Source organism: Calonectris borealis, chromosome 3 (genome assembly GCF_964195595.1).
Source record: "Calonectris borealis chromosome 3, bCalBor7.hap1.2, whole genome shotgun sequence".
NCBI lineage: Eukaryota > Metazoa > Chordata > Aves > Procellariiformes > Procellariidae > Calonectris > Calonectris borealis.
In genome coordinates this window covers 56,108,280-56,127,852 of record NC_134314.1, presented here as the reverse complement: position 1 = coordinate 56,127,852, position 19,573 = coordinate 56,108,280, and the positions used below count along the sequence as shown (strand labels likewise).

The 19,573-nt window shown below is 39.9% G+C and overlaps 1 protein-coding gene across 1 annotated transcript in view; it reads left to right on the top strand.

The window, feature by feature from the left end:
* The window catches only part of ROS1 (ROS proto-oncogene 1, receptor tyrosine kinase), a 75,117-nt gene that overhangs the window by 11,386 nt on the left and 44,158 nt on the right, over positions 1-19,573 (top strand). Inside the window, exons 10-22 of the mRNA XM_075148086.1 lie at positions 1,904-2,026; positions 3,052-3,236; positions 4,401-4,498; positions 5,038-5,549; positions 6,816-7,028; positions 7,913-8,023; positions 8,535-8,716; positions 9,673-9,864; positions 15,146-15,246; positions 16,813-17,027; positions 17,360-17,524; positions 18,129-18,290; positions 19,119-19,381. Coding sequence (XP_075004187.1) covers positions 1,904-2,026; positions 3,052-3,236; positions 4,401-4,498; positions 5,038-5,549; positions 6,816-7,028; positions 7,913-8,023; positions 8,535-8,716; positions 9,673-9,864; positions 15,146-15,246; positions 16,813-17,027; positions 17,360-17,524; positions 18,129-18,290; positions 19,119-19,381 — 2,522 coding nt within the window. The remainder of the gene's footprint in view (positions 1-1,903; positions 2,027-3,051; positions 3,237-4,400; positions 4,499-5,037; positions 5,550-6,815; positions 7,029-7,912; positions 8,024-8,534; positions 8,717-9,672; positions 9,865-15,145; positions 15,247-16,812; positions 17,028-17,359; positions 17,525-18,128; positions 18,291-19,118; positions 19,382-19,573) is intronic.

The window sequence follows — 19,573 nt, the reverse complement described above, 5'->3', positions numbered from 1 at the left end:
GAACAATCTATTCTATGATTCTATATGATTCTAATTGCAGAAATATTAATTGCCAGAGAAAGGTACATGTTGAGATAGAGCACAAGTGAGAATGAAATCAATGTTACCAAAATGTATCTTTAGAAAAGAAAACAAAAGATGCTCCCCTCGTCCTGAAGAAATCCTGTTGTCAAATACCTGGAAACTCTTCAACTCTAGCAAACACTTTAAGTCTGTCTCTGAATTGCCAGTCTTCTGCTATTGGTTAGAGAAATTGAACTCATTGCTTCTCTAGTGCTTTTTAAAATATGACGACTTTTTTTTGTAATAGCTCAGACACACTGATATGTCCTTATCTGGAGACTCCGAAGAGGTTTGCTCTAGGGTTGGCTGACCCTGAGCCATTAACATTTGTGCCATTTGTGAAATGTCCGGACTGGTACATCTGACTGTGTTCATTAAGTCAAGCCAATTACCAGCCAATTAATTTAAGGTAGAAAACAAACAAACAACCCTACCCTCCAAAAAAATACCTTCTGGGGGTGGGGGACCATTAAAGATATTCAGAGTTCAAGTCCAATCACTGTTGTAGTTAGGTGGTCACCACGTAAAACTTCAGTTGATTCCCCCTGAATTGCACTGGCAATTCTCTCTGTGCTAACATGAACAGGAGCAACCCCTCCTCGTGTATCATGTTCAGAAATGGTGTTACTGCATCAGGTACTGAGCTGTGTAGATCTCAGCCCTGAGAAGAGTCAGGGAAAGAACCTGATCTCTGGGCTAGATTGCAAGAAATGTCACTGGAAAAGAGATAAGGAAGTGATATTGGCTCTTGTACTCTGCTTTGGAGACATCATTACCGAAATGACTCACGGTGTGTGCATCATGTGAGAAATACATGCAGCTCAATCTATGCAGATTACCCAGGAATAAATTAAGACAGCATTCAACCACAGTCTCATGATACCCATATAAGGAAATGATATCTGATAGCAGATATCAGCTGTTTAAACTAGAGGGGGAAAAAAAAAAGGATGGATTGTTTGGAAACTGAAATTAGCCAAATTCAGACTGGAAATAATGCACCACTTTTTAAAATGAAGGTAACTACCTTGTGAATCAATTTAGCAGGGGATGTGCTAGATTTTCAGGGATTTGAGATTCAGAAGCAAGACCAGCTATCTTTTCCCAGAGCTATGCATAGCCCAGACAGAAGGTATGGCTGTGCTGCAGAGGTTCTGATGTAAGTTACTTGGGCCTGTATAAGCACAAAGTCAGCTTATGTGACCAAAGCTCTCCTTCCTGACTTTAAAATCTGTGACTTTATTAAAAAAAAAAAAATTAAATTTATCAACTTTGAAGCAGATCATATTATCCCGTTATCACCGTTATTTCTGAAAACTACTTGTTCCTTGAAAAAATCACTGATCAGCATAATGAAATACATGAAATAAACATACTTGCCTTGCTCTTCCCCAGCTCTGTGAGATAATATTCTAGTTTGGCTGGGCTTTTCAAAGAGGCCCAGGGGGGTTAAATATCCCACTTCTGCTGGATCTCGGAGTCACGTGGATGTCTTAGTACCTTCATTTCCTCAGGAGTCCGTAGAGCCTCATTTGCTCCAGCTTACTTTCCCTCACTAGGGACTCACTACTGTTACAGGAAACGATGGTGTGAAATTCATGTGGTGAATTCTCACCCTGGGCGAGGAGCTGGAAAGCACTGTAATGGTGAATAACTCAGTCCACTTTCAACACTCAAAGAGTTAATTTTTAGTCTGTCATTGCTAGTGTAAATATATTCGTACATGTACATATGTGTGTGCATGTGTATAAGCATGTCTATTAATGATGTATCTGAGTTCGCAACATTCTTCTCTGTGCTGCAGTCATGTATCTTAATTCTGAATTTCCCTGTTTGTTAGTTAAGGAGAAAGCAACATGGCTTTTCCTATCCAGAAACCAGTCTTTAAGGAAGAGAGGCACAGAACATTTCCTTGAAGCCGCCCAGTGCCTGCAGAATGGTATTATACACCACAACATTACAGGTAAAATCAGATTGGGCTCTCTCCTTTTCTCTCAAGTACAACTTAGACCTTTCTGTTCACCAAGGACAGAATGTACCTCACCTAGCCTGAGACAGTGTCTAACCTCCCTTTATAGTCAGTGGGGAGAAATAGGAACATTCAGGACATGATTTGACGTATTTGAAATGACAGGCACTGGGAAGGGATGAATTGTTCTCCCCAGTGCAACCTTTTCTTCACTGAATCTAGGCAGCTACTTCAGAGCTGGACTTTTACATAGCAGGTATCTAAATTGAGGTAAGATGAAGCCAATACAGATATTTCCCTATGACTAATGACTGTATTTTCTCAACATGAATATGGGGAAGTAAAGTGGTTCAAACTTAAGAATTAAATAATACAAAGTGTCAAAAGACACTGCCTGAAGAGTATGCTAGTATATTAGCTAGTCTGGGGCACACAGCTCTATAACGAGGCATTTAGTAGCCTAAGTCACCAGACAACCATGTTATCTCAAATTACTCATGACTGTAATGTTTCTTATCTACACTGGTGTTGTATTTGGTCCTTGGAGACAGTGTGGAAATCTGAGTTTATTTACCAAAGTTCACAGAGCCACAAAGATGCCAGAGAGCAAATGTTGCCCCTGACTAAATAACCTTTGATAGTACAGGGGTGGCACAGATAATGTCTAGCTTGAATTCTAGAGTGAATGGTGTTTTGTAAGGAGATGCCAACTGCATCTCTTTGCCCTGAAGAGGGGCAATCAGTGTCAGTTGGTTTGCATGTTACATATTCTCTTTTTGTCCGATGACCTTTCTGAAGGGCAATTGTCTATAATAATGTCATTTACATAGCAAATGGGAAAGTCTCTTTATTATCTGAAAGAAGACTAGAAGTGGAGGAGAAAAACCAGTTAACTTTTCTCCAATGATGTTGGGTTGCAGATTTAAAAATACTTCTTTTTAAGGCAAGTAGAAAAAGAAGCTGAAAACCTGAAACTTATTTCTTATATTATGTGTCTGCACATATCTTTCTATTTTTAGGAATTTCTGTGAATGTTTATCAGCAAGTTGTCTATTTTTCTGAGGGGAATTCCATCTGGGTGAAAGGAGCTGCAAATATGTCTGATGTATCTGACCTAACGCTCTTTTATGTTGGCTGGGGGAATATTACATCCATCTCAGTAGACTGGCTTTACCAGAGGATATACTTTGTCATGAATGAAAAGGTAGTGCTCTAGGGCTTAATTAATTTCTTATTTCATTTGAACCATTACTGTGATTTATTTCGCATGAGAAAATCTGATTTATATATAGATATGCATGCACAAAATATAATTACAGAAATTGATTTTTTACTTTAATAATATTCACATATTTCAGAGTTTTAAAAAAGAAGAAAGGTTTGAATGTCAGGTCATATTTAAAGCAAACAGGCTATATGGAACTCTGGCTCCTTGTCTTATTTTTCTCCATAGGACATAAAAAGCTTGGGTTTAACTGCTTTGTTTTTGAGACTGACCTCACACCCACTTCATACCCAATCTAAGCGACTTTGTTTCTGTTACTTGGTTCTCCATCTAGCCTGTTCAGTTCCTATTCTGCCTCAGAAAGGTGGTCAGACAACTAATTAGTGATTATAACGCCCTTCATAATTGGCAAAAGATGTTCAAGAAGGAAAGTGTTTCACACAAGTGATGACAGCTCAGATTACAACTGTTTCAACTTGAAGTAAAAATGTAGATGGCAACCCTGCACTTGATTCTGTACTCATAAAACATCTATTACGTGAATGGTCAGGCTTTGCATGCACCTTTGTAGTCCTCTAATGCACAAAGGACTAGAAAGTTGCCCTAAAGGACTAGTGGGGGATATTTTTTTTTTTCCAATCCTCTTGCAATGTCTGATTTTTTGCTTACTGCTCAGGGAACAGGGAGCAGGAAAAGCAGTAGTGATAAAAAGATACAAATGAGCCGTAGACGAACCGACTGATGGCAGGGATTTCCTAATACATTGCAGGCTAGAGAAGTCCCAAGGTATGGCTCCCAGGATCAGAAAAGTACTTCCTTCCCTCTTTTGCCTTCCCTGCCAGATTGTTTTCAAGGTACAGTTTGCCTATACGCCCCAAATTGGGTTTTTCCCTCCAGCTTAGAGGTAGAAAGTTGAGAGGAGGACGGCTGACAGCTTTTTCAGGGTAAGCTGTCATGGATGCATTCGTACTTGTGTACAAGTGTTATACTCAGGTGGCTGACAGCTCAGGAGCCCATAAGGACCTAGGATTGTGAGAGAGGTGTTTCATTGTCCGATTCCCCTGAAGAAATCTCGGGTCAGCTTGTTTGCTCATTAGCAAACACCCTATGAACGCATCACCGGTTTTTCTTCTCATTCCCCAGATACATGTCTGCCATTTAGAGAACTGCACAGCAGCTGAAGACATCACTCCTCTTTATGTGACATCCCCTAGGAAGGTTATAGCTGATCCCTATAATGGGTAAGTGTCCTCCTTTGAGCACTTGGTGTGAAAGGTGCTATAAAGCTCATCTCTAATTTTTTTCACTTCATTAGTTATCTAGGTTCCTGTTTCAAACCCTTGCTTTACCAAAACAGAAGTGCAATTGGCAAAAAATAACAAACTACAAAACAATTGGAACAAGAGTAACACCATGCAGTGTTGTTTTCTGCATTTTCTTTCCTAGGGTGTTAGCAGAGGAGATAAAGTATTTCCAATGCAGAGATTTGGGTTTCAGACATTCAGTGCTTTTATGAATACAAAGCTCTATGCATTTTAAATGTCCATGCTTAACACTTGAGGTATTATGGAAGAATATTCTCCAATAATCTGCCAGCCAAATCCCCAGAAGGTAAAAAGTGATGTGCTTAATTCTCCCAGGATGTATATTAATAGGACCAAAAGCATTTTACTATTGTCTGAGTAAAGACAGGCACATCTCTGAGCTGTTAAAATATTTGTGACTCATCTACAGAGTTCTTGCACTGTAGTTATTTGGGTCTATTTTGCTTCATGGCCAGCTATATTTTCTGTCTCCTGGAGGATGGCATATACAGAGCAAACCTTCCGCTCTTTCCTGGCACTGCCTCCACAGCTTCACCAGTAGTGAAATCCAGTGCTCTGAGAGACTTCATGATCAACTTCCAATCTAAGAGACTTATTTTCTTCAACAAAACAGAACAGGCCTTTGTGTCAGGTTTTCTTGATGGTTCAGAATCTCACATGCTGCGATCACACGTGCCATTTAATGACATGGAGAGCTTTGTTTATGAGGACAACACATTTACTGTCACAGATGGCTCAGCAGTTTTCCATGAGGAGGTCTCTCCAGTGGGAAGTTCTAGCTTCAATGAGTACGTTGTGGATTGCAATTTGGCATATCCAGAACATTTTGGCTTTGGCAACTTGCTTTTCTATGGGGCATCAACACAGCCTTTTCCTTTACCAACTCCTCCTCGGCTTGTCACGGTGCTATTTGGATTGGACCAAGCCGTGATCAGCTGGAAACCACCTGAACACGCTATTGGAACCAGTAAGTCCAGTTGTTTCTTCCTGAAAGTCCACTCCTTTTCTTTCTAGAGGAATAACTTTCTGGTTTCCCTTTTCCTGATGCTGGGCTTTGGTGACTTCAATAGTGTGCTGGTCTTGGCTGGGATAGAGTTAATTTTGTTTGTAGTAGCTAGTATGGGGCTATGTTTTGGATTTGTGCTGAAAACAGTGTTGATAATATAGAGTTGTTTTTGTTATGGCTGAGAAGTTCTTACACAGAGTCAAGGCCTTTTCAGCTTCTCATGCTCTACCAACTGAGAAGGCTGGAGATACACAAGAAGCTGGGAGGGGGCACAGCCAGGACAGTGGACCCAAACTGGCCAATGGGATATTCCATGCCATATAACCTCATGCTCTAGTATATAAACTAGGGGAAAGCTGGCTGGAGAGCCGCTGCTCAGGGACTGGCTGGGCATCGGTTAGTTGGTGGTGAGCAATTGTTTTTTTTTTCATTTGCATCACTTGTCTTTCTTGGGTTTTATTTCTCTCTCTTTTTGTTTTCTTCCTTTTCATTACTACTACTTCTTCTTCTTCTTCTTCTTCTTCTTATTATTATTATTATTATTATATTTTATTTTAATTATTAAACTGTTCTTATCTCAATCCATAAGTGTTCTCATTTTTACTCTTCTGATTCTCTCCTCCAGCCCACTGTGGGGGGGGGGGTGTGAGCGAGCAGCTGTGTGGTGTTTGGCTGCCTGCTGGGTTAAACCACAACAAATAGCCAATCCTGCTGGAAGATGTGGAATTATCTCAGTTTGAAAAATTTAACACAAGATTTGCCAGTAAAATAGCTAAATTGTCTGGCTAAATTAATACAAGTTTATATTGGTAACTCCTTTGTAACCTGCAAGGGATTTTAAGCAAGGCTCCATCTTAAGTATGGCATGGAGTAACAGTAATGTTGGTTGCTGATATCACTCAGAAAATGCATGTCAGAGACGTAATTACTTTTGATCAGTGACTGTGCTATGGTATCTATCCTCTGTGCATGCGTCTTTGAACAGCAGAAAATTACCTGGTTGGGGAAAATTTTGGTTCTTCCAACTTTGTTCTTCATGGGGGATTGAACCACTACTCTTGGTTAGTCCCAGAGTTGGGGAGTGTAAATTTTTAATTTATCCCTTTCCTAATTCCCCTGATGCTGGCATTTTTGAAATGAGTCTCCAAAGTACAGTTTTCTCAAAGAATGTTTATAATCGGTTACAGCCATCTACTCTGTAATAACATGATTGTTTGCATCTCACAGGTCTATCTGCTTGGCAGAACTGGACCTATGATGTGAAAGTGTCATCTCAGCATCCATCTGAGGAGGAAAGGGTTGTCTCAAACATTAGTAACACTAGGTTTACAGTGAAGGAGCTGGCCAGCTTCACAGCATATGAAGTGTCAGTCAGAGCTGTGTCTCCTGCTGGTGAAGGGCCATGGTCAGAGTCATTTAGAGGCACAACTTTAGAAGAAGGTGAGAATTGCTTTGTCATCCAGGAGAAATAAAGAACAAGTTATGCATACAGCTTTCCAACAAGTGAGGTCCAGTCTTTGGGCAAAGACTGCAAAATGGGAGGCACAAAAAGGATTGTCTTAGAAACATTAAAGAATACAGGATAAGTAAATTTGCTTTTAGTTAAAGCAGTAAGATTCTCAAACTACAATAATGGTATTATATATTATTACTACTTATTATTATTACTACTACTTATATACATTTTTCTAATGCAAATACATTATCAAACACATTATCTGATACACTATCAAATGAACAGGTATGAGAGGTATTATTCCTTTCCTGTGCTCTGTAAAGCACTTTCTATGACGAAGTGGTTTGAGCAGTGCCTTGGGGGTTAATGACAGTTTATGGGAAAGGGCAGGCTCACTAAAAGCTGAAAATCCTTGGTTTGAGCATAGATAATGGGGGAAATGGATGTGTGCACAATGTCTGAGATTTGTAGACCTTTGGAATGTTTTTGAAACCTAGTTCACCCATAATAACCTATGTCTGAGGGGAAATTAGCTTTCAACTTAAGGCACTGGACTGGCACTTGAAATTAGGGATGACTTTTGCCCGATTTTGGTAAGGCCAGGTCCAAACCCACAGTGGTTTTTAAGCATCTAATAGGGTTCCAAATTGCTTTATTGTTCTGTATCTAAACTTGCCCTGAATGTCTGAGTTTCTCAGATTATGATATTTTCATGCCTTTCTTCTTTGTCCATTATTCCTTATAGTAGGGGCAGTTTTAAGTGTGCTTCTGCAACTTTCCAGAAACAGAAGCCCCTGCTATTGAAATACAAATATTATACATCAGTCACTCCTTGGTGTGCATAACTGCAGTTTTCTTTCTTTATCAGCTGAAGAAGAACCGTATATGTTGGCAGTGGGGGCTGAAGGGCTCTGGAAGCAGCGGTTGGATAGCTACGGGCCAGGAGAACTCCTCTATCCTCATATAAGAAATATTTCAGGTAAGTGCTAAACAAACTGCATGCTGCTGCTACAGACTTGTTGGCGTTTATTAGTTCTGCATAAATTTCATCATCAGAACTGAAAGACAAGAGCTTTCACTGCAGCAGTCTAGACTTGAATGCAGTGCAGTGCAGTGAACCAACTTCACTGAGCTAAGCCTTTGTGTCCATCCCCTTTCTTCTACTTTATGGATCAAATTAATCCTTAGTGAAACCCTACTGACAGCACCACAGTTACAGCAGAGCTAAAATCAACTCTCTGAACTAAATAGTTCTGCCTCTAGCACCCCAATATATGTCATATATTTATAATCATCAGGGCTATATATGTACTATATATGTACATTGTATTCCTATAACAAAGTATCTATCTTCATGCTAACTGAGCCTAACTGTTCATTTGTATTGATTTTTAAAAACCTGAAGTATCTGGATACTTTTTATTCTTTAACAAAATACATTTTTTTTTTTTACATGTTTGTGAAATGTTTAATATTATCCCTTCTTCAAGACCTTGACTGGTATAATGACACTCTTTATTGGATTAATTCCATGGGGGAAGTTCAGACCTGGCCATTGAACAAAAGAAAGGGTACCACCGAGAATACTTATGTATCTGACGTCAGAAATGCAAGGATGTTGGCCTTTGATTGGTTGGGTCAATGTTTGTACTGGGCTGGCAAAGCAAATATGGTAGGTATAGTTGCACTTCTTAAAAGGAAAAAAAATTAAAGTCAACAAGAAAGACTGTAAAACAGTATTTGGGAAGATAATCCTTACTTCTTGCAACCTGAGATGCATTTGGACTTTTGCTATTATAGTGTAGAACAAGGAAGCCTTTCTTCCCTTGTGTGATTTTCCAGAGTTATAAAAAGTTTGGGATAAAATGTTCACTAATATTCACTAGTGCAGGAGACTGAATTCCAGGTGCAAAATGGGCAAATGAAACATGCTATCAACAGTTTTGTTGGATTCAACATTGTAAAAGTAAGTGAAGATAGTGAAAATGGAGGCTGCCAAGTTGATCTCAGCTAAGAAGTAAATGGACTTTATTTTAATCAAATTTGACAGGATTTGTTTACACAGAGATTTTCAAGATTGGCCTCTGTACTGTGATATTTTGCAGATGACTGCAGATAAAAAAATTACAATTGCACTTTGTACACTCTCATAGCAGGAACATTGACATGTGAATTATTTAAAAGGTATCTGACTTCAAAATTGCAGTGCTAATTTATGCAGTGCTGTCAAATTATGCATTTCATTTCTTGTAAGTGCAAAGTCAGAAGCTGTTTTAAAAACTGGAGCTAAGAGGCCAGATTTCACACTGCCTTGCACCCTCATTTACACTTGTGAATAGTGAATATGAAGTGGGTGAGAAACTCTGTCAGACAGAAGGCTGCCAAAACTGGGAAAGTCAAGGGGAAGAGATATTTCAGCTTTTTCTTTTGTTACTTTCTGGCAAACATTAACTAATAATTTTGCCTTATTCTTCATCCTTATACTTTGAATGCAAAAGTTTAGGCTTTGAAAGCCTAAGGCTTTCATAAGCTTCTGATAAATGGCTGTGGAAAAGTCACTCATGTATACTCAATTGATCATGGCTGAGGATTTAGGTGTGATGCTAAAAGCAATTCTTTTGTCCCTAGATCTACAGAAAATCACTACTGGGAGGCCATATGGATGTTGTGGCTCATGTTGTGTTCCTAGTGAAGGATCTAGTAGTGGATTCAGTAAATGGTTATTTGTACTGGGCCACAATGTATTCAGTGGAGAGCGCAAGACTGAATGGAGAGGAGTATCTTGTGTTACAAGAGCAGCTACAGTTTTCTGGTAAACAGGTGACTGATTTTTTTTTCTTTTTTTTTAGGGGGGGGGTGTGTTTTAGTGGTTAGATCTCTTGAATATAGTCAGTGTTCATGGTTGTCAAAATCGACATGTTATGACCAGAAGAATAACATGCCTTTCTTGCAATATTGTTATATCATTTTGAGAACAGGGTAAGAATTAAATCATGTAATAGCTGTACCAAAACTTTGGCCTGTAATTCTAAAGTCAGACCCTTGCAACAAAATGTGACATTAAAGATGTCCTTATGGTTGTAATGCTGCTCCTTCCCATATGAGAAAGGTACTTGCTTTTCCCAAATGACTTAAGTCTAATGGTCAGTTCTGGTTTTCCCATCAAAATACGGAGCCAGAGCTTCATAGCATCCTGCCTCCTTTGTGATGTTCCCCAGCTTGCAGGTCCTGACAGGGCCAGTTTTGGGGCTAGACACTTGCCAGGGACACTGGAGTTGCACTTCAGGCTGCAGAGGTGCTGCTGCAGAGGCAGGGTTTGCCTGTGCTGATGAGAGAGGGGGGCCGGCAGCTGGTGCATACTTGCATTCAGCGCAGCTGGCCCCTCCTGCGGCCTGGCACAGCTTGTGGCTGCTGCTGCTGCTGCAGTGCTGGTGAGGGTGCCAGATCTGCCACTGACAGTCCCCATCTGCCTGATCCTGTCCCTCGTGCGGTGGCAGGAACAGTGAGTCCTGTGCTTTGGGGATCTTCGAGGCTCTCCATCCCCAACTCGCCCCTTCCCTTCCCCATCTTCTCTTTCTCCCTTGCCCGAGTCAGATGCAGGCCTGGCCCCAGCTTGGCCCCTCTTTCTTTGTTCCAGGCTGTTGGGGAGCTCCAGAAGGCTGAGAAGAGGTTGCTGCAGAGCAGAGCAGCTCCTCAGGTAGAAGGGAAGGGGGCTTCTCGCAAGAGCGAGTAAAGATAGTGGATGGTATAGGGGAAAAAAGGGATGGGGGGTTGTTGTTTTAGCTGTATTAGGGTGGATAATGGGTTCCATGCAGGGGTAGGCTGGTAGAGGGGAAATAGAGATGCCATTCCCACCTATACCTCACCAAAGCCCCTGCAATATGTGGGAGCCCATTAACTTCCCTTCCCTACCTGGAGACTTTTTGATGTGCTCTGAGGTCCTCACAGACAACCTCTGTATCTCCGCTGACCTCTCCCATGCTTGTCTTCTCCATTCACCCCTCTCTGGTGTCCTATCAAGTCTCTTAAGGCCTTGGTTCACTGCTGGCTCCTCATAGATCATCGTTGCCTTCCCCAAACCCATCCTGCCTCTGCCACCATGTGCGATTTACCATGCCAGAGGCTTGTCCTCGTTCTTGCTAGGTGGGATTCAGTGTTGCCTATGCAGCAAAGGAACTCTGAGACCAAATATTCACCTCATGAAAAGATCTGCCATGGTCTCAACAGCTGCATACGTGTCCTTCCCTTCCCTTCCCTTCCCTTCCCTTCCCTTCCCTTCCCTTCCCTTCCCTTCCCTTCCCTTCCCTTCCCTTCCCTTCCCTTCCCTTCCCTTCCCTTCCCTTCCCCCTTCCCTTCCCTTCCCTTCCCTTCCCTTCCCCCTTCCCTTCCCTTCCCTTCCCTTCCCTTCCCTTCCCTTCCCTTCCCTTCCCTTCCCTCCTTCCTTCCTTTCCTCCCTCCCTCTCTCCCTCCCTCCCCTCCTTGTGTAGCTGGGAGAAAAGTGATGGATGGCCCAATTCCCTGGCAAGAGAACCCCTTACTACCATAACAGGGACTGGAGGACTCCGGGAGTCAGAGTGATTGGGACTGCAGACCCAGTGAAGCTTTGAATCTTTTCAAGGTTGTGTCCTGAGCAGATCAGGCTGAGGGACTGTCCCATCTATTGCACTGCTTTTACTCTGCGGAATCTCTCTCAAAGAAAAGCTGAATGCTCCTCAGCTCAAACCACAGCCTGTGTGGGGTTTTACCCTCTGTCCGGAGTGCTGGTGTGAGGTGTAGGTTGACTGCCACAGAAGAGGTCAATATATCCTCAGATATATTATTTGCTGCAACAGCTTCCTTTATAACACAGCGCTTGCTAAAGAAACCTTTGTTTTTATTCCATCTGTCATACAATTTGTGCTACCATTTTACCTGAAGCCAGGTTCTCTATTAAAGACCCTTTCTAAACTTTAGAGAATCTATGTCTCTTCGTTAGCTTTGTATCATTCCTCAGAACATTTCAATCTCCTTTCCCAAAGGAAAAGAGGCTGGTATTTCTGTGATTATAAAAAAAGCCAGGCCTGGTTTAGTCTCTGAAAGACAATTAACATTCGGAAAGGCCAGCTGATCTCACAGGTCTCTCCTACATTCATGAGGGTTTGGGAAGGAGAGGGAAAGCTGATTCTGGTGTGGTACCTGCTATACTTGTAAACCTAAATACAGAAGAACTGAAAAACTTTTGTCACATGTAGAGAGAAATGTCTGTGCTGCAAAGGGTCACTGTATCTTCCAGTACTAGATTCACACCTCTCTGTGGAAGCTGGCTGGTGTGTACTGTCTTCATGGGACGTTATATGCTGTCCAAGCTCAACGGCACACTTACACTTTCGCATGTCTTCTGGGTGATCTGTTGCAAAGGACAGACAATTTGCAGTTTATTCTAAGCGATGAACTTCCTTGCCCCTCTCTTTTGATTCACTACCTGTTTCTCTGAATCGCCTCATGCTAACCTCAAATTTCTTGTTCTTGTTTTCAAGAACCTTGGCAGCAATAAGACTGCTTGTCTGCTCCTGTCATTTTTTTTCCTACACCACCAGCCTTCAACCATCCATTTATTCACACTTCCTACAAACAAGCATCTCCGCTCCTGCTTCTCTGCTGCCCCTAATCTATGCACTGACTTCCTGAACTCAGCCTCCTGCTGTGATGCATACAGGAAAAAAGCCAAGTAAACATGTCTAGATTGAGAAGTGACCAGTTGTAGCTGTCAGGTGTTTGTTTATTAAAATAAAACCCCAAATAAACCCATCAGAAAAAAAAGGGCAGTACAACATTCTTTAATGGTGCAATTATCGAGCTGGTCATTATTGTTCCATATAAAGATGCAAATATATGTTTGCACAAGTACTAATATGTATCTTCCTTGCACAATGGAGTCCTTTATCCTGAAAAGAGTACCTCTTACTTCAATATTAGAACACAAATGTAATAGTTAATTGCTGTTATGCAACAGTTAGAGCATGTTCTCTACATAACTGGTTCTTACTGGTATTTACTAGCTGTTTTTCTAATAAAGAATTGCTGTTCAGCTGGTCAGTACAGAATCTTCAGCAGTATATAGCTGTATCTCCTTTTAGCTTGAAATCTGAGTGATAGGAATAGAAAAGACTACTATGGAGACGACAGGTTTCCTAAACAAATGTGAAGACAGAGCTTTGAAAGTCTAATTTCTTTGGCAGGAACTGCATCCTTTTATGACAATTATTTTATTTTCCAATCAGTTGTTTAGCTTAGCTGGTGCATACTGGCATAGTTTGATTGATTTTGGCAGAGCTACTCTGATTCATTCCAGCTTAGGATCTGGCATAGAATTTCCAAAGCACTTAGTAAGTAATTTATACTGTACAATATGCCTGAGATAAAAGGAATTTATAGGGGAGCAGCAAAATGCCTTATATGCAGGAGGGGCCAGGACCCTCTAGGTGTGGTCTCTTAATATTTCTAGTCAAGGGTATTTCAAGTAGCTAAATTTATGTTGCGTCTTATGATGTTGAGTTACATTGCATGATCACAACATATCGTGTCCAGAGACTAATACCTCTCATGAAATGGAAAAAGTTTGTCTATTTTTGAAGCATAACAGAAGGGAGGTGTTAAATTACTGCCTAATTCCTGAAGATGAATAGTACAAATATTTCTTTGCCTTTTATTAATGGGGATACAGGGATCAGGAGAAAGAAGACGGGCACATCTATAGGAAAATGTAATAGTTGCAGAAAAAATGTGGGGCAAGAAAAGAAGACCCAAACATTTAAAAAAGCAAGGTAGATTCAGGAAGATGTAATTTGGTGGTGAGCATGGGAGGGAGAATAGGTAAATGGGATAAAATATAACTTGGTTGACTAAATATGCACTCAGGCACTTACATACTGTGAGATATTTTTAACAGGAAATCCTACAGGAGCAATCATTCAAACCTTGATTTTCTGACATACAATGTCAACAGAAATATGTCAAGAATGTGATTGCATAAGGACCAACAGACCAACTAACTAAGTGATATGGCATTTGCTTTCCTGTCATCATCTTCTGCAGTTTATTAGTGAAGAGTTAAAAAAAAAAAGGCTGCTCCGCTTACATCCATAATGGAAATTTAAGCTTATAAAAGAATAGTTACAACTAGTGTTTGGATGAGAAGTTTGAGAGCTGCTGGAAAACATGTTCAGAGAGGCCCCCAACAACTTGTAAGCTGTGCTAATGACATGGCATAAACTGAACTTGATAACATTTAGCAGACTAATTTGTGGAAGCAAATTCTTTGTTATTCGCAGAACAGATTATTAGACGTCTGATGTCTATTATTGTTGCATATGGTATTGAATCTGTTGTTTACTGCAAAAGCAAGAAAGCTCTATTTTGACTATTGGATCCTATTAAAAATAAACAAAAAATCTTGCACCTAGCTTAAATGAAGATGAAATATTGAAGTAATGAACAGGAAGATTGTTTCATTTCCTGCCCCCCTGTTCCCCCAGACTCTTTATTTAATAATAAATGATTTACCAAAATGTAAATATTTTAATTTCCTGTTTAACCAAATACGTCAATAAAAAATTTGCATGTATTTTCCATAAATAATGCAACACATCATTAAATATTGTATGCATAAAAACAAAACTAGAAAACAAAGACAAAAGATCTGAAATACTTCTTTCAAAAGGTGATTCCAACTTTTAGACTAGTTATCAACCACCTGCTTCAGACAAAAAATGTTAAAATACCAGAGGTGTTCTGGAAATTTTGATAGGTAGTTCCACTAATCACTTGATACACTATTGCCATCATATCTGAAGTACTCAGATACTCCAGGGATGAACACTGTGACAGGTGCTCATAAAATGCTATCTAGAAAATCATCAGCTGCTATAAATAGGTGTCCACCAAGGACCTGATTATTTTCTAGTGCTACTCTTTTTATGTTAAAATAAACATTCATGGTAGTAATGTTATTTTTGCCAATAAAGAGCTACTCATGATGCTCTCTAGACAACAGTTGCCTAAGGGCTTTTACCACAGAAGTGAAGGTGTGTTCAAATTGCCATTTGGACTTTTTTTTTCTTAGGTGGTTGGTTTAACTTTGGATCTCACCTATGGTTTTCTTTACTGGCTTGTGCAAGATAGTCTACACTTAAACCTATACAGAGTTTCTCTTTGCAAAGAAGGGTAAGTAAATATGTAGCAGAGGTAAGAAAGTCTGTATTTTCTAGTTTTTGTAAAACTCTTTAAAAACAAATTTTATCCAATGTTAGGTACACTAGTTACTAATTTAACAATAAACAAAAAGAAGAGCTAATGATCACAGCTAGCTGATGGCAAACTACATGTTGAGATGACTGTTAACACGGTTTTACAGCGAGAGAAACACAGTGTGGAAGCTCAACTGAACTGAGGTCACGCTCATCAATTTTTAGACTAAGCTTTAGGAAATAATCACCATTTATTGTCTATTTTATCTTGGCATTTACAACACCTGACAGTTTTCAAGTGCCTAGAGCTAGCTTGTTCATCATGCATGGAGCTTAGGACTTGAACTGACACTGCTTTCTCACCTGGGCAATCACTACTCAGCAGGCTTTCCTCTTGATCATCCTGAGCATGAAATGGCTGCATTATTCCTGAACGACAAAGTTTAAAAAAAACCAAAACAAAACCGTGTTTTTGGGTCAGCTTGAATATATACTAAGACTTTGAGAAAAATGGTAATTTGTTCTGTAAGTGCCAAGTGCATAATGAGTGGTAGCTCATGAAACGACGTTTTTGCTCCTTTTCATATGGAGAGTGCCATTTTTTTTTCAAGCATCAGATTAAACTTCTTAAACTTAATTGAACAGTATCTGTATTTACATGTGCTCATAATGTTGCAGGCTGACTTTGTGTGCAATCAGCTGAATTTTCTGACTGATTTTAGACTTGCTATGATTAATGGTAAACATTTAAAGAATGAAAATATGTTGATTAGTTTTAGCTAGAACATGCAGCTCCATTGTGAACCAATTGGCAACCATAAATCATTGCATCCCTGGCATGCCAGAATAGAGAGATTAGAAGTAATCCATCCTAATGGACCTGATGGCGTGTCAAAGCTTTTCCAAATTTGTTTTGGATAGCATGTGTCTAAGCTGAAAGACATTTCTGAGATGACAAAATGATGCCTCTTACAACATATTTAATCTCTCACCCAGAAGATAAATTGGGACTAAAAAAGGCCTGTAAATTTTGATATAGAAGTAACAAGACGGATTAAATCACCAATGATCCCAGTGGAGGAAAATGTTAATAGAGTTTAATAAATAATGGAAAGTTATCGAGGAAACTAGCAGGGTCAAATTCATCTGGGAACCTACTCTGATGAAGTAGAATGAATCTCATGCTGTGAAGTAGACTCCACTATTTCAGTGGAATTGCTGAGAGAAGGTGGGCTGATTTTTCAAAATACTCAATTTTCTACATCCATGCCATATTAAGAATATTAAGCCATTTTATAATTGTTTTCTAATGAAATCAAGGGAATGAAGCTTTTTTTCCACAGGTGCTCCTGCAATGTGCCATTCTAAAAAGTCTTCTGCTTTAGAGAACTTAAAGAAAACTTTTTGAATTGTTTTCCTGCCTCCTACATGAGGATTAAGAATTTGAATAATGAGAAACTTATTGATGCGTCAAACATTCCATAAATCTTGTTCTCTCTACACGTGTGTTTTCAGTTTGCTAATTTCACACATGTTTTCACAGTTGTGGTAATCCCATTGTCACAGAATTTGCAGCATGGAGTACTTCAGAAATATCTCAGGGTGCACTGGAATACTACAGTGGTCGTCTGTTCTGGATTAATAGTCTTCAGTTCATTACAACTCAGGAAGTCAATCAGAGCCTTAGCATTCCATTCTCACAACCAGCAGAGTTTGCAGCCTTTACCCTTGTTCACACATCACTTAAACCTTTGCCAGGTACGTTATTTTCTTTATCTAAACCCCTCAATAAAGGTATTCACTGTCAGCCTGTAATTCTTCATTCTTGAAATTCTTTAGTCATTTGACAAAAGATAAGAACAACAGCAACTTATTAATAAATATATCAGGCTATACATGGATAATGTGCAATTATAAAAGCTGATGGATATAGCTAAAAAGAATACATCGTGTTTTTATTCGTTGTTTCTATCTAATGACAGCTTACAGGATTTTCCATAGTACTTTAATGTTTTAAGTCAGGTTTGAAAAATCTACCTGTTGCTTATATTCTTTAAATTATTATTATTTCTTCCTCTCTTTATGGACAGGAAATTTTTCTTTTACACCAAAAGTCATTCCAGATTCAGTGCCAAAGTCTTCCTTCAGGATTAAAGGAAATTCTTCAAGTTTTCACATCACTTGGAGTCCCTCCACAAATGTGGAATGGGGAACTGTCTTTTACTGCGTGGGATCAAAAGCTCTACAAGTGAGGATATTCATGCAACCCCTCATTATTATCTACATGTATTACTGCATCTACTTGCTGACATATCTATTTTTAAACAGAAATACAGTTTGTTTCTTCTCCAGCATTTACAAATCGGTCAAGCAACCAAACTAAACTGTAAATATAAAGCAAGCTGTCCTGTTTCTCCATGAAAGAGGCCAACATAGGAGGAACACGGACTTAGCAGTAGCTCTGGGCTAGCTGCTGGGGTGTGAAGTGCCAGGCAAGGAGCTCCCAATGCTCAAAGATGTGTGAGAAAGCCTTTCACAGTAACTCAGAGACAGAAGTGTCCTCTGAGCTGCCAGTGGGACAGCCTTTGCCTGAATGTGAAATCTAGCCTTCATCCACGCTTAATTTTAGCAAATTTGGCAAGCTTTAATTTAAACTCAAAGGGCAGATTGCTAGCAGATTGCTACGCATCGCTACAGTGCCACAGGAGTTGGTGAAACAACGATCACTCACAGGAAGAGCAGCTCTGTCTTGATTTAGTTGACTAGCTTGGTGAGGGGAATTTTGGAAAACTGAAGGCTTTTCTGACAGGGGAAAAAAATGCTTTGTTTTATTTTATTCTGTTTTATTTCATTCACAGTCTTTGGAGAGTGGACGTTGCCTCCATCCCCATAACCTGACAATGCCATCTTACCGCATTGATTGGCTGGAACCATTTGCACTCTTTGATTTTACCGTCACTCCATACACATACTGGGGCAAGGCACCAACAACGTCTGTATCCCTTCGAGCCCCTGAAGGAGGTACTAGAATTTTAAACCCCATTCCTCACCTGTAACGGTGACCTGGGACGAGGTCTATGTCAGCAAGTGAAACCCTGGAGAGGAATGAGCAGCTTTCGGGTCTAGATAGCTGTAGGCAGAATTATAAGGAACTGTTCCTGAGTATCTTTGGCAATTATCTATTGCACATATAAATGCACTCAATTGCAGTAGTAGAATTTGGAACAGAAAGCGCATGACAATATATCCACCACATGCCTATAACTATGAGCAAGAAAGAGAAATAGAGATGCATTACAATGACCATCAAAGGCTGCGTGTAATATCTTAACCACTTATTAAATTTTTAATAAATGTAATGCACTTTTTACTTCAGTGTTTATTTTTGCTCTCATGAAAGTCAAAGTTAAGTCAGCTAAAATATAGTGTTGAGTGACTGGAGTGCTGAGAAAGCTTATGACCTGCAGTAGATTTTGAAGTGGATAGGAGAGGGGATAGAACATGCTCTAGGCTGTGAAAATTCTTGCAGCTCCATTGTTACCTGCAGGACTTGGCTAAATAGATATGTCCCAATCTGAGTGCCAGAGTGCATTTGTCTCTGTTTATACAGCTCTTTTTTTGCTAAGCAAGTTAAAATCAGATACCTGCACACCAATGAATAACAGAAAGGAATTACCATGAAGTTTTAGATATTAATCTGTAATTTACATCTCACTAATTGCTATCTGTCTCTGTCAGTGTTGGGATTGTAAAGCTCAGGCTGAAAAGTAAAAGAATTAATTACGAGGTAGAGTTTGTGTTTCGATAGGAGTACTTTGCTCTGTGTTTTTTATCTTTTTTTTAATACAGTTCCTTCACCCCCTACAAACCCTAGAATATATGTGTTACGAAATAACCTACATGAAAGTTATGAGAAGGTCCTTGTGGAGTTCAGGTGGGACAGACCTGAAAAGAACAACGGAGTATTAACACTGTTCAAGGTTTACTATCAACTATTGAGTCAGAGTGGCACTGCTGACACTTTCACAGAGTGGAATGTGAGCAACGTTAAACCCACCCTGATGCTCTTTACTCTCAGGGATGTGCTTCCCAGCCTCACAGTAAGGTTTCAGGTACGAAAAACTACTGAACTTATCTCATGCTAGATGGTAGATGTTATCAGTGCAGCCTGATGTGTTTGCCTAGGAGACGGTATTGGGCTTGGGGCAAGAACTTGTGGTTTCTGCTTGTGGAACTGCTGATTCACTGATTCACTCTTGGATACCTGGCTTAACATTTCTACATATTGTATTGTTCCTTAAATA